Below are 12,409 nucleotides of genomic sequence, written 5' to 3'. Positions count from 1 at the left end.
GTCACTATTTACTTACTTTTTCCCATTGTAAATGTATAACCTGACTATAAGCAATGTAAGATTCAAAGTAACATCTCCCAATCAACTCCTAAGATGACATAAGCATAGACTCACCCCTTTGGCTGAATTTCTTAATCAAGGGTACCCCTGTGTCTGAATTTCCAACTATGGATACCCCGATATCCTTAATTTTAAGTTATTATCTGTAAATGCTTGTTTAAGCTCTAGAGCAATATAGAAATAAACAACAAATAGATTGAAGAAAAAAATGGAACCCATGGCCAACTGTTGGTCTATGTCAGTGTACCTTAACAAAGTCCTTTGGAAAAGGCCTCAAAATCAAATACATGTTCACATGTTTGGCCTGTATGCAAATCAGACTTGACAAAACATTTCATTTGGGAATAGAGGACTAGATTCCTTATTGTATATATTGTGTATTTATGTTCGTTTCTTTTGAGAGTTTTTGAAGAAGTTGTTTCAGTTTATTTTTAGAAAAAAGCCAATATCTCTGAGAACTATGTTTAAAGAAAAGCGTGATGTCTTCGTACAGTCTTGTTTTTAGCTCACCTGAGCACAACGTGCTCATGGTGAGCTTTTGTGATCGCCCATTGTCCATCGTGCGTCGTCCGTAGTGCGTCGTCAACATTTGCATTGTTAACTCTCTCGAGGCCACATTTATTGTCCAATCTTCATGAAATTTGGTAAAAAGATTGGTCTCAATGATATCTTGGATGAGTTCGAAAATGGTTACGTTTGCTTGAAAAACATGGCTGCCAAGGGGCGTGGCATTTTTCCGTAAATGGCTTTATATGGCTATAGTAAAATTTTGTTAACACTCTAGAGACCACATTTATAGCCTAATCTTCATGAAACTTAGTCAGAAGATTTATCTTAATAATATCTTGGACTAGTTCGAAAATGATGCTGGTTGGTTGAAAAACATGGCTGCCAGGGGGCGGGGCATTTTTCCTTATATGGCTATAGCAAAACCTTGTTAACACTCTAGAGGCCACATTTATTTTCTGAGCTTCATGAAACTTGCTCAGATGATGTGTCTCATTGATATCTTGGATGAGTTCAAAAATGGTAACCTTTTTTTGAAAAACATGGCTGCCAAGGGGCGGGGCATTTTTCCTGATATGGCTATATATGGCTAAATGATGGTTAAAAACATGGCCGCCAGGGGGCATTTTTCCTTATATGGCTATGCAGTACAGCCAAGGCGGAACAAACATATCTGCGAGCAGCGGCGGCAAGGCGCAACGAGTTGATGCCGAGTCGGCCGTTGAAGCCGCGTCAGTATGCGGCGGCAAGTCGCATTTCGCCGCGAAGCTTTGCATCTGTCCGCCGAGACATGCCGAGGCAAGCTGCGATCTGCGACATGACGCCGAGTCCATGCGTATCTTCAAATCAAAATCTTTTTAAAATGATTAGTTAGTCAAATAAATTTAAAAGAACAATTATAATAATATTTAAAATCATAATTAATTTAATGTGCGCGGATTCAAAATAGATAAACTAGTTAATAAAAAAGCATGCTGTTGTTTTGTTTTTAGCTCACCTGAGCACAATGTGCTCATGGTGAGCTTTTGTGATCGCTTTTTGTCCGTCGTCCGTTGTGCGTTGTGCGGCGTCAATATTTGTCTTGTTAACTCTCTAGAGGCCACAATTATTGTCCAATCTAAATGAAATTTGGTCAGAAGATTGGTTTAAATGATATCTTGGATGAGTTCGAAAATGGTTACATTTGCTTGAAAAACATGGCTGCCAAGGGGCGGGGCATTTTTCTTAAATGGCTTTATATGGCTATAGTAAAATCTTGTTAACACTCTAGGGGCCACATTTATTGTCTGATCTTCATAAAACTTGGTCAGAAGATTCATCCCAATAATATCTTGGATGAGTTCCAAAATGATGCCGGTTGGTTGAAAACATGGTCGCCAGGGGGCGGGGCATTTTTCCTTATATGGCTTTAGTAAAACCTTGTTGACACTCTAGAGGCCACATTTATTTTCCTATCTTCATGAAACTTGCTCAGATGATTTGTCCCACTGATATCATGGATGAGCTCAAAAATGGTAACATTTGCTTGAAAAACATGGCTGCCAAGGGGCGGGGCATTTTTCCTTATATGGCTATATATGGCTTTAGTAAAATCTTGTTAACACTCTAGAGGCCACATTTATTGTCCAATCTTCATGAAACTTGGTCAGAAGATTCATCTCAATAATATCTTGGACGAGTTCGAAAATGATGCCGGTTGGTTTAAAAACATGGCCGCCAGGGGACGGGGCATTTTTCCTTATATTGGTATATATAGTTAAACCTTGTTAACACTCTAGAGGCCACATTTATTGTCCAATCTTGATGAAATATGGTCAGAAGATTTGTCTTAATGATATCTTGGATGAGTTCGAAAATGGTTACATTTGCTTGAAAAACAGGGCTGCCAAGGGGCGGGGCATTTTTCCTTTTAAGGCTATATAAGGCTATTGTAAAAACTTGTTAACACTCTAGAGGCCACATTTATAGTCCGATCTTCGTGAAACTCGGTCAGAATATTCATCCTAATAATATCTTGGACGAGGTCAAAAATGATGCCGGTTGGTTAAAAAACATGGCCACCACGGGGGCGGGGCTATTTTCCTTATATGGCTTTAGCAAAACCTTGTTAACACGCTAGAGGTCACATTTATTTTCCGATCATCATGAAACTTGGTCAGAAGATTTGTTCCAATGATATCTTGGATGTGTTCGAAAATGGTTTTGTTTGCTTAAAAAACATGGCCACCAGGGGCGGGCATTTCTCCTTATATGGCTATATATGGCTATAGTAAAACCTTGTTAACACTCTAGAGGCCACATTTATTGTCCAATCTTCATGAAATTTGGTAAGAACATTTTTTTTATTGATATCTTCATTAGGCTGCAAAAAACAGGTCATTTCTTTTTATCTCATGTGAGCGACTTTGGGCCTTTCAGGCCCTTTTGTTTTCATTAAACTTTGCTCTAATGTCTCTTTTATGTCACTTATCTTTGTTGTGCATTCCAGATATCACTTAAACATTCCATATGTCACTATAATGTTATGAATGTCAGTATTTGATAACATATGTCACATGTTATGTTAGATATGTGATTGTAGCATTATATATGTCGCAATAATTTTCCTTTACAGATGTCAGTATTATGTCACTTATTCGAATTTGTTTGTCTGTATAATGTTACACATTTTACTATACAGTTATGTATGTTGGTATAATGTTTCACCTGCCACTGTAATGCTAGGAATGCCTGTATAATGTTCCATACGTACATGTATCTCACTGTACCTTGTTTTGTGTTGAGCCTTGCACGCTCAGTTGCAGCAGAGGGGCGTGAACCTAGGGCTCACTAGCCCCACCTCCCCGGGCCCAGGTAACGTGTGTACTACCCATATCTTGATCACCAGTAGGGGTCACATCAAGAGTCTGATGGCAGTCTGGTCAATAATAATCAGTAATTATATGAGCCACACTGTAGGAAATTGGGGCGTAATGCATGTGCGTTACCTGTCGTCTCAGATTAGCCTGTGCAGTTCACCACAAGTTCAGCCTAGATTGGAGTTTCATTTAGAAGAGACTTTCTTTAAATGAGAAATTCCATAAAAGCAGAAAGGGTTTTCACTGATTAGGCTACATGGACAGGGTAATCTGGAATAACGCTTAATTCACCTGCATAAATCCTGTTTGTGTAATGGATAAAAAATAAGTGGATCATGAGCTTTACTTTATGCTTAGCAGGATGCTCCTGTTTTGTTATTGATGCCATCTGCCATCATTCTCTACTTATTGTATTATTATTGGCATATCTAGAGATTTAACATTTATCCACAAACATTAGGTTAAAGTTTGGATCCATTATCCACGCTGCTTCACGTATTACTAGATGAGTACACCTCACTTTTGTTAAAGCTAAGCCTTACCTTTATGTTTGAATATTATTTGTATTGTTTAATCGTACCTGCCCTTGAATGCCATTTTGTTGATTTCGTTGGTCATTGAAAAAATTAGCACAGTAAGTTTTAATTTTATACTTGAGTATTGATTCCTGGATAACTCCAGCATGTGTTGTTATTTAATATTGGAATTTCCTTATATATGGTAACTCATGGTGTTTTTCACAACTCCATGTAGAAAGTTTAATTTAATAAGTTTAATTCTAAATACCAAAATTGCTATTCTTTAAATTCTCTTGTACAGATTGATAAAATATTATAAATACAAGTTTGTTTTTTTTTTATTAATATTTCTTACTACATATTCTGTTATGGGCCTGTCTTAGATATGTCATTCAAAATTGATAATTAATTATGACGCATGATATGCCCAGAAAATTTGAGTGCTTTGAAACACATCTCATGAACACAATGTACTTCCCATCAGATTCGTCTCCAAAAGGTAGTGAGCTCAGGGACCAGTGTGCCTTTTAAGTGTACTTTTACCTTGAATTACATGGTCACTAGTATGAGACGACTGTGAACATTAAGCGTTGGATGTAACATGTGACAGCATTAGTTTCACCGATGTTCTAAAATAGGTTCATTTGCATCGAAAATAGCACAGTTAAACTCAGAATCTTGACCATTATAAGAAGCATTTCAGATCCCACAGTAACAGTTCATTTATTAATAAAAGTGTTTCCATAACGTCTATTCATGATTAATCAAAAGTAATGCAGTTGTTCTGTTTGGAGTGATTTCTTTGAATGTCTGTATGAAGTGTTTAACCTTTAACTTTGGAATGTAATACAAGTTGTAATCTGATAACATGAAATGAATTATAACAGTGCTAAATTTTATTTTTAAACTTTATTATGCCCCCGAAGGAGGGCATATAGTGATCGCACTGTCCATCAGTCTGTCTGTCACACTTTGAGTTTAGGTTTTGAAAAATGCTCATAACTTTTATGTCCCTTGAGATATAACCTTCATATTTGGTATGCATGTGTATATGGACAAGGCCTTTCCATACACACAAAAATGTTGATCCCTGTGACCTTGACCTTGAACTTAGGGTCTGCGTTTAGGTTTCGAAATCTGCATTTAGGTTTCAAAAAATGCTCATAACTTCTATCAAAGTGTTTATAGGGGGCATATGTCATACTATGGTGACAGCTCTTGTTTTGAATATGAAAATCTCTTTTCCCCACAATTTCATGGTAAACATTAATCATTGTGTGTTTTTGTGTTAATCTGTGTGCATTTTAAGTACATTCCATAAGACTGTACTTGATCCTACTTTTTTCTAAAAAAATTAGTTGACAGCCATATGCTTATTTTTCTTATCCATTTTTATATACATTTAATACATGTACATTCAAATGTCAACTGTTTTATGATAAATAAGACTCCAAAACAAAATGGAATACTCATGGGGACAAGGTCAATATATCAAACTTTTAGTACATCTTGTGACCTTTGTTTATTGATTCGTGGATTGCTAAACACTTGAATGAAGTTGACTTTAACAAGATTTTATATCTTATTATATCCAGAATTAAACTAACTTGTGCATGTTTTAATGAACATTATTTATTAGTCGGGATTTACATATAAGGCTGGTTTTTCATGTGTGTGTGATCCGTGTCTGACAAAGTATCCATCATCCACAAGAGTGAGAATCCATGGTGAGCTGTTTATGTTGTCTACAAGAACATGGATGGCAGGTTACATTGGTCATAGAATCATTTCTACAGCCATTCCCTCCTACCTCTCATTCTAGTAGGGCAGTTGTCAGTTACTGGCATAAGTTTACGCACTTTGTACCGGTAATGCGCCTATGAAAAAACAGCCTTATAGTACAAAATGTATATGAATTAGACTTTGTATATTCATGGTGCTAAAAGGTGCCAATATATTTGTTGATAAACAGTTAACTTACATATTTTAGGATTTGGTCTATAAATATATTATTTGTATGCAAGTAGGTTAGAGATTATAAGCTTACGAGTATATTGCATCCAAATATCCTTTCAGTTTTGTTATATACTTAGATAATAAAAATGAATGCCATGGTTTGTAATGCTGTAGAAAAATATATCCCTAATGTACAGATGGCTTATAATGAAAAAAGTTTTGTAGTTTGGCTGTAATTGATGGCTTTTGTTTAATTACCAATGTTGTTTTCCAAGTGTTTTGTGAGATTTGCATTACTAATTGCGTTGAATATTAATGTTCTGTTAAGTAATGTGAATAAATGTGATAATGATGTCTTCAACTATAATTTAGATTTCAGTTACATCTAGAAAGTTAACTACCAGTTATAGGGAAATAATTTGTTTTCAACTTTTGTATCATACTTTATACTATCAGTATAGCTTGTACAAGCACCAGACTTTTAATTTTTGCAACCCTTACCTCTTTACATTGTGTTGATTTTTATGTTTTTCTCAAGTCTACAAAATGTTTTGTGATGATGTGTTCATATTTTTGCACCTTTTGCCTATTTTTGCCCATTATTACTGTGTTGTTTGTAGCGCTGTCGTTTGCTCTGCGGAAGCTGGAGAAGGGAGGTAATCTAAATGCTACTCCAAACTCATTATGTTTTACTACTTGCACATGATTGTGGACATGACCATCTTGAAAAGCTGAAGTTTTTGGTCTGACATGCACATGTTTTCAAATTAAATTTGGTTCATATGGAAATTTATCAGCCATTTTGAAATCTTAAATTTTTTAATATAACATGTTCAATGGTTGAATAATAATTTTTTACACTAGAAGTGTATGGTTATGTTTGTGATATTTGATTTATAGAAGTTAATTTGTAAACTACTGATAAGGAGGATGTAAAACTGTGGCAAAAGCTGAGCAATTTGGGAAATTTCCTGTACAAAAAACAAATAGCAACAGTACAAACACAAGTCAAATTCTTATTGCTGTTGTGGAATAAAGATTAATGACTTACACTTATCACAAATGTACTCACATGAGCCGCCCTCAGGGAAACGCAGGCATTATGTATATGCATAAAGTCTTCACCAGCCAATGAGGCATGCATTTTTAGCCTAGACTGGATTTTTTTTCACTGGATAATTCCTTTAAAAGAAAAATTCCATTAAAGAGGAAAGTGTCATCCCATATTAGCCTTTGCAGACTTACCTGGCTAATATGGGATGACACTTTACGCTCATGCATTAAGCCTGGTTTTCCCAAAGTACATCTCATAACTATCAGCAGAAATGTGCCTTTGTTAAACAAATGGACAGACCGTGCTTAAGTTCTTCAAGGTGGTGTGCCATAATTTGTGCATAATGTATATTCCAGCACTTAGTATTAATCACATCAGGAACGCATTGTTAACTTTATTCTGTGTATAGTTAGAAGAGCTAATCAAGGCATGTTTTGAAGGTTTCAAATATATACCAGCCGTGCTCCAGCTAGGCCTAAATGGAAGGGAGCCCCGCCCTGCCCTTCTGAAGCCCCGCCCTGCCCTTCTGAATGAAGCCCCGCTCTGCCCTTCCGAGGCCCTGCCCTTCCCATTTATTTATATAAAATAAATATTTATATGATATATTATAAATCTCATATTACATTGTTATACATTAATTCCTCATTATATACATTTGATTTGGTTGGTTTAATAATAATGGAAATAATATATTCTAACAATTATTAAAAATGCCTTTAAAAAAAAATACTGTGTGCTCGAAAGTGCTGTTTTGACAAATTTGCCCCCCCCCCCCCTGCCCTTTTCAAATCCTAGCTGGAGCACTAACCAGTAATTCCTAAGTTCAGATAAAGAACTGTTACTATCCATTTAACATTACATCTTCTCCTACTACGCGTTTTTGAAACACATAGTAAACTATTGTTTTATTATATTTTATATTGTATTATATTTATTTTAGAAGAATAACTTTTATTATTTCAAAACATGTAACCACCATGATTTGTTGGCATTTTGCATGCAAAGAAATGAAGGGACTTACATCAGTGTACTTCTTGTCAATTCTAGTGTCAAAGTAAAGTGAATTACAATAAAGTCTAGCTCTGGGAAAAATGCAGTCTGCACAGCCTCACCATGGATGACACTTTCTACTATTATATTTTTGGGGCAGGTCTCTTCTTAAAGAAAATCCAGTTCATGTGGAAAGGGTCATCCCAAATTAGCCTGTGCAGAATGCACATGCATAAAACCTGTTTCCAGAGAAAGACTCAATTGTATAATCATCATTACTAACATAACAATATTGCTATTTGATAATCTGCAGTCTGTGTACTGCAATTGTGTAAATAGCGCATAAGATGCATTCAGTTATAATCCTTGTTATGTTTGAAACAGTTTTGTGTGGTAGTATCATCAGTTTGGAGTGGCAGTTTCAGCTATAAATGTTTGAAGTTGACTGTGTATGTGGGTATTTTAGGTAAAAACTATAATGGAACACATTTAGTTGTAAATTTCAGAAGACAAAAAGTACCTTCAATTAACTGTTTAAGTCTGAGAATCTCTTTTGTCATTTTGCTTCTAGATTTCTTCGATGAAGATCTAGGTAAATTACATTCTGTCACCTATAAACTTATTTAATTAGTTTCCTCTTGTTGCACACTTAAGTTTGTTGTTCATTTTTCCACTGGTAGCAAAGAAGTCAAGACGTAAAGGTATCGTGGGTATGTTGGGTAACATGGAAACTGCTCTTCTAATTTGTCTGTTTCTCTTTTTATTGTGTCTGGCAAGTGTGGATCTATTTCTTAAGCTGTCAGCTGCATTATGATGCAGAATTGTTTTTATACACGCACTGCATCTTTAATCGGCAATATCTTTCCAGTTCTATTTAGCTGTTTGCTTTCTTGTTCAACTTATTCATTTGTGCTATTGTTTGTTTGAATTGAATTATACTTACAACACAATCATATTTATTAAAAGTCTGGGGAACAATTTTGAATTTATTTCACAATTGTATGCATTTTTATTAGCCAATTTCAATACTTGGATACGGAGTCGAACAGCATCAATTTTGTTAAGAAATATCAAGATTTTAATGTTACAACAGTAAACTTGTGAGTAAATGGCACAATTGTCTGAATTCAAACCCATGAATTAATTTTCTTAAGTGTCCGGTACACAGCTTTCATAACTGCTTTAAGTGTTTTTAATGTCTGTAGTATGTTTTTTGCCTAACTTTAAAGGCTAGCATTGCTACCACCACACCAAGCATACAATAATGTGCACTTAGTGCTTGTATCAGATGCTTGTTTAAAGGGGCCTTTTCACAGATTTTGGCATGTTTTGAAGTTTGTTATTAAATGCTTTATATTGATAAATGTTAACATTGGGTCTAAAAATCTCCAGTAAAAAACAAGAATACAAATAAAAAAATTTTTTTAAGTAACCCTCAACGGGGCTCGAACCACTGACCCCCTGGAGCCATGGAGCAAAAGTCTACTGCTCTATCCACTAGGCCATCCACTCTCCTGACATGCCCAGCATATTTTTCACGTTATATATGCAATCCTCGTAGTATCAAAAAATACAACGACAACAACAGAATTCTCCAAATTTTTCAATCGTTTCGCGTTGCAACGCTTTATAATTTTCAGGTTTTTAAATCGTCAAAAGATGCACATAATGGATATTTTAGAGCATGGTAAATGTTCAGTATTACCGTTTCCTCACATATATCATAACTTCAAGGAAAATTTGTGAATCTGAAACAATTTTGTTCAATTTGGTCAATTTACCAAAGTGTGAAAAGGCCCCTTTAAAGCATTTGTAAGTAGCATTCTGGAACAGTTTGCACAGATGTACTTGTGAGCCTTGTTCTTGGAAATCTGGTCTTAATACATGTGTGTTAAGTGTCATCCCATATCAGTCTGTTCATGTGTTAAGTGTCATCCCATATCAGTCTGTTCAGGGATGACACTTTTCACCTAGACAGGACTTAATACATGTGTGTTAAGTGTCATCCCATATCAGCCTGTTCAGGGATGACACTTTTCACCTAGACAGGACTTAATACATGTGTGTTAAGTGTCATCCCATATCAGCCTGTTCAGGGATGACACTTTCCACCTAGACAGGACTTAATACATGTGTGTTAAGTGTCATCCCATATCAGCCTGTTCAGGGATGACACTTTCCACCTAGACAGGACTTAATACATGTGTGTTAAGTGTCATCCCATATCAGCCTGTTCAGGGATGACACTTTCCACCTAGACAGGACTTTTGTTAAGAAGAGACTTCTTTTAAGTAAAAATTGCAGAATAGCGGAAAGTTTTATTCCTGACCAGCTGATCTGGGCTTATCTCAGGAACTCTTTGTACACATGAATTAAGCCCCATTCTCCCATAATGTGGCTCTTGTATAGAGAGGGACTTTGTGAGTTTATTGCACATTCCTCTTCCAATGAATGTAAGGGCATGCAATTGCTTTGAGCCATGCTTTTGTGTGGCATAGGATTGTATAGCATGTGTGATCTGATTAAAAATTACAATTCAGAAAAGATGTGTGATAACAATTTTGTAATATCTTCTTATGGGTTTATGATTGTGTTCTTATCAAGCAATTCAGAAACATGCTGTGTTGTTTTTACAATGATTGTATTAATTTAAAAGTAGAGCGAGGTTGGGTATTTATGACTACTTCGTGGACCAAGTCTGTTAGTCGCATACTTGTGGTGAATCTGTATCTTGGGAACAAAGCAGACCTTTACATTTTTATTTCTCGATAATGAAAAGACAAAATATACTAATCTGAAATGAATCACTGGATATATTAGTGCTTTAAATCTTACAAGATCTAGGTTTCTAAATTAAACATACCTTATGATGTGATGTGGTCTTTGTGATCCCATAATCTTTTATTGCCTTGTTGAATGAGATGGCTTTGTTTCAGACCATACTTGCAACATCAGCCACAAGGCTGGGGTGTAAATGCTGTTTCTGTACAAATTATGCAACTCATTCTGTTACTAAAATATCAGATTAAATTTTTTATTTGTTTTGTTCAAAATTATCATGTACAACACTCATTTGATCAAGTATGATGATAAATAGATGATAATATGATATAAAAAAACTATATATGAAATTTAGTTCAGAAAAACGCTAAATCTGCTATTTCACATTGGCGAATCCCATGCAGCTACCGGTATGTTAATACCTTTTTCTAGTAAAATTTAGTGAAGTTAAAAGGTTTTTATAGACAAATATAACATTATACATGTTCAAATACACTTATAAAAATAATATGAATAGCATTTAAAGAATGTTATGGTCTTCAGAAAATCATAAAACAATTATTAAGATTTTTATTTATTTACCTTGCTTAAACTTCAATTGTGTTTGAACAATCATGGCACAGTGAATATTTATTTTTCGTACAATTAACTATGACAAAATTGATAAAGAAGTGACATAACATCACAAACATCACATCATAGCCATGTTTTAACGAATATATTTCATTTGTTAAGACATAGTTAATGTTGATTTAAAGCCTAAATGTTCAGGGATACACGACTTTTTTCTACTTTTTATTTAAATAAAAATGTAAACAATTTGGTTCAGGAACATTTGTGTAATCTATAAATATAATTTTTAAAAGCGTTAAAATTTCAGTTTGCATAACTGTTTGAAGTTATCCTTAATGTGTAGCTTTACAACAATGAAAATATTATGCAAAAAGGCCTTATTAATTTTGCAGCATCACAGTCTGTTCTGGAGTTACCCTATCCACTTATGAGACCACAAAAACATGCTTGATATTATAACACTAGCAGACAAGACGAGACTGTGCAATTGCAAAGGCTAGTCCAGAGCTATGATGGATGCTCATGGCATAAGACCCATTTTTTGCATGATTCAGCTTATATTTGGTTGTACTGGAGAAATAAATTTCTTTTATTTAAATAAAAAAATTATTGCCTTGCACAAGAAGTTGTAAAAGGTTAACCACACACCCTATGCTTTTCCCAATGTTTTGTAAAAATGTAATTAGCCGTTCCCCTAAATCCACAGTATATATGTATACCCATCTGAATTTTGTTTGTTACTGTCATGATGTTATATATGTTTATCAGTGAATGTTTTGGTGAAAAATTTGTCCTTGATGGAGCGAAATAACTGGTTGATGCATAACTGCAAAACAACAAATGTTTGTTTTTTTATTTTAGAAGCAACCCTCCCAAGAATAAACACAAGTGAAGGTGAGGTATTTACTTTACCACATTCTTTTGTGACATAGCAATACTTTTTCAGGTTACAGATACTTATTTGACTATTGGTATTTGAGTAAACTTTTTGGTTCTTATATAACATCCTCAAGTTGCATTCAACAATTAACATTATTAAATGATGAAATAAATATCTTTTCTCATGAAGTTTTTATATTTGCCTACCTTTATCCTACTGTTCATTATAACTG

The 12,409-nt window shown here is 34.8% G+C and overlaps 1 protein-coding gene across 6 annotated transcripts in view; it reads left to right on the top strand.

Annotated features, from left to right (window-relative positions):
- Positions 1–12,409, top strand: part of LOC127861164 (probable phosphorylase b kinase regulatory subunit alpha) — a 71,199-nt gene that overhangs the window by 34,117 nt on the left and 24,673 nt on the right. Inside the window, exons 17-19 of one of the 6 annotated variants that reach the window (XM_052399540.1) lie at positions 6,520–6,555; positions 8,624–8,653; positions 12,159–12,191. In XM_052399540.1, coding sequence (XP_052255500.1) covers positions 6,520–6,555; positions 8,624–8,653; positions 12,159–12,191 — 99 coding nt within the window. Of the gene's footprint in view, positions 1–6,519; positions 6,556–8,514; positions 8,536–8,623; positions 8,654–12,158; positions 12,192–12,409 lie in introns of all 6 variants that reach the window. The other 5 variants (XM_052399539.1, XM_052399543.1, XM_052399541.1 and 2 more) reach the window with 5 other exon arrangements.

Source organism: Dreissena polymorpha, chromosome 15 (genome assembly GCF_020536995.1).
Source record: "Dreissena polymorpha isolate Duluth1 chromosome 15, UMN_Dpol_1.0, whole genome shotgun sequence".
In the NCBI taxonomy this organism is placed as follows: Eukaryota; Metazoa; Mollusca; class Bivalvia; order Myida; family Dreissenidae; genus Dreissena; species Dreissena polymorpha.
This window is presented reverse-complemented; position numbering and strand designations above follow the sequence as displayed.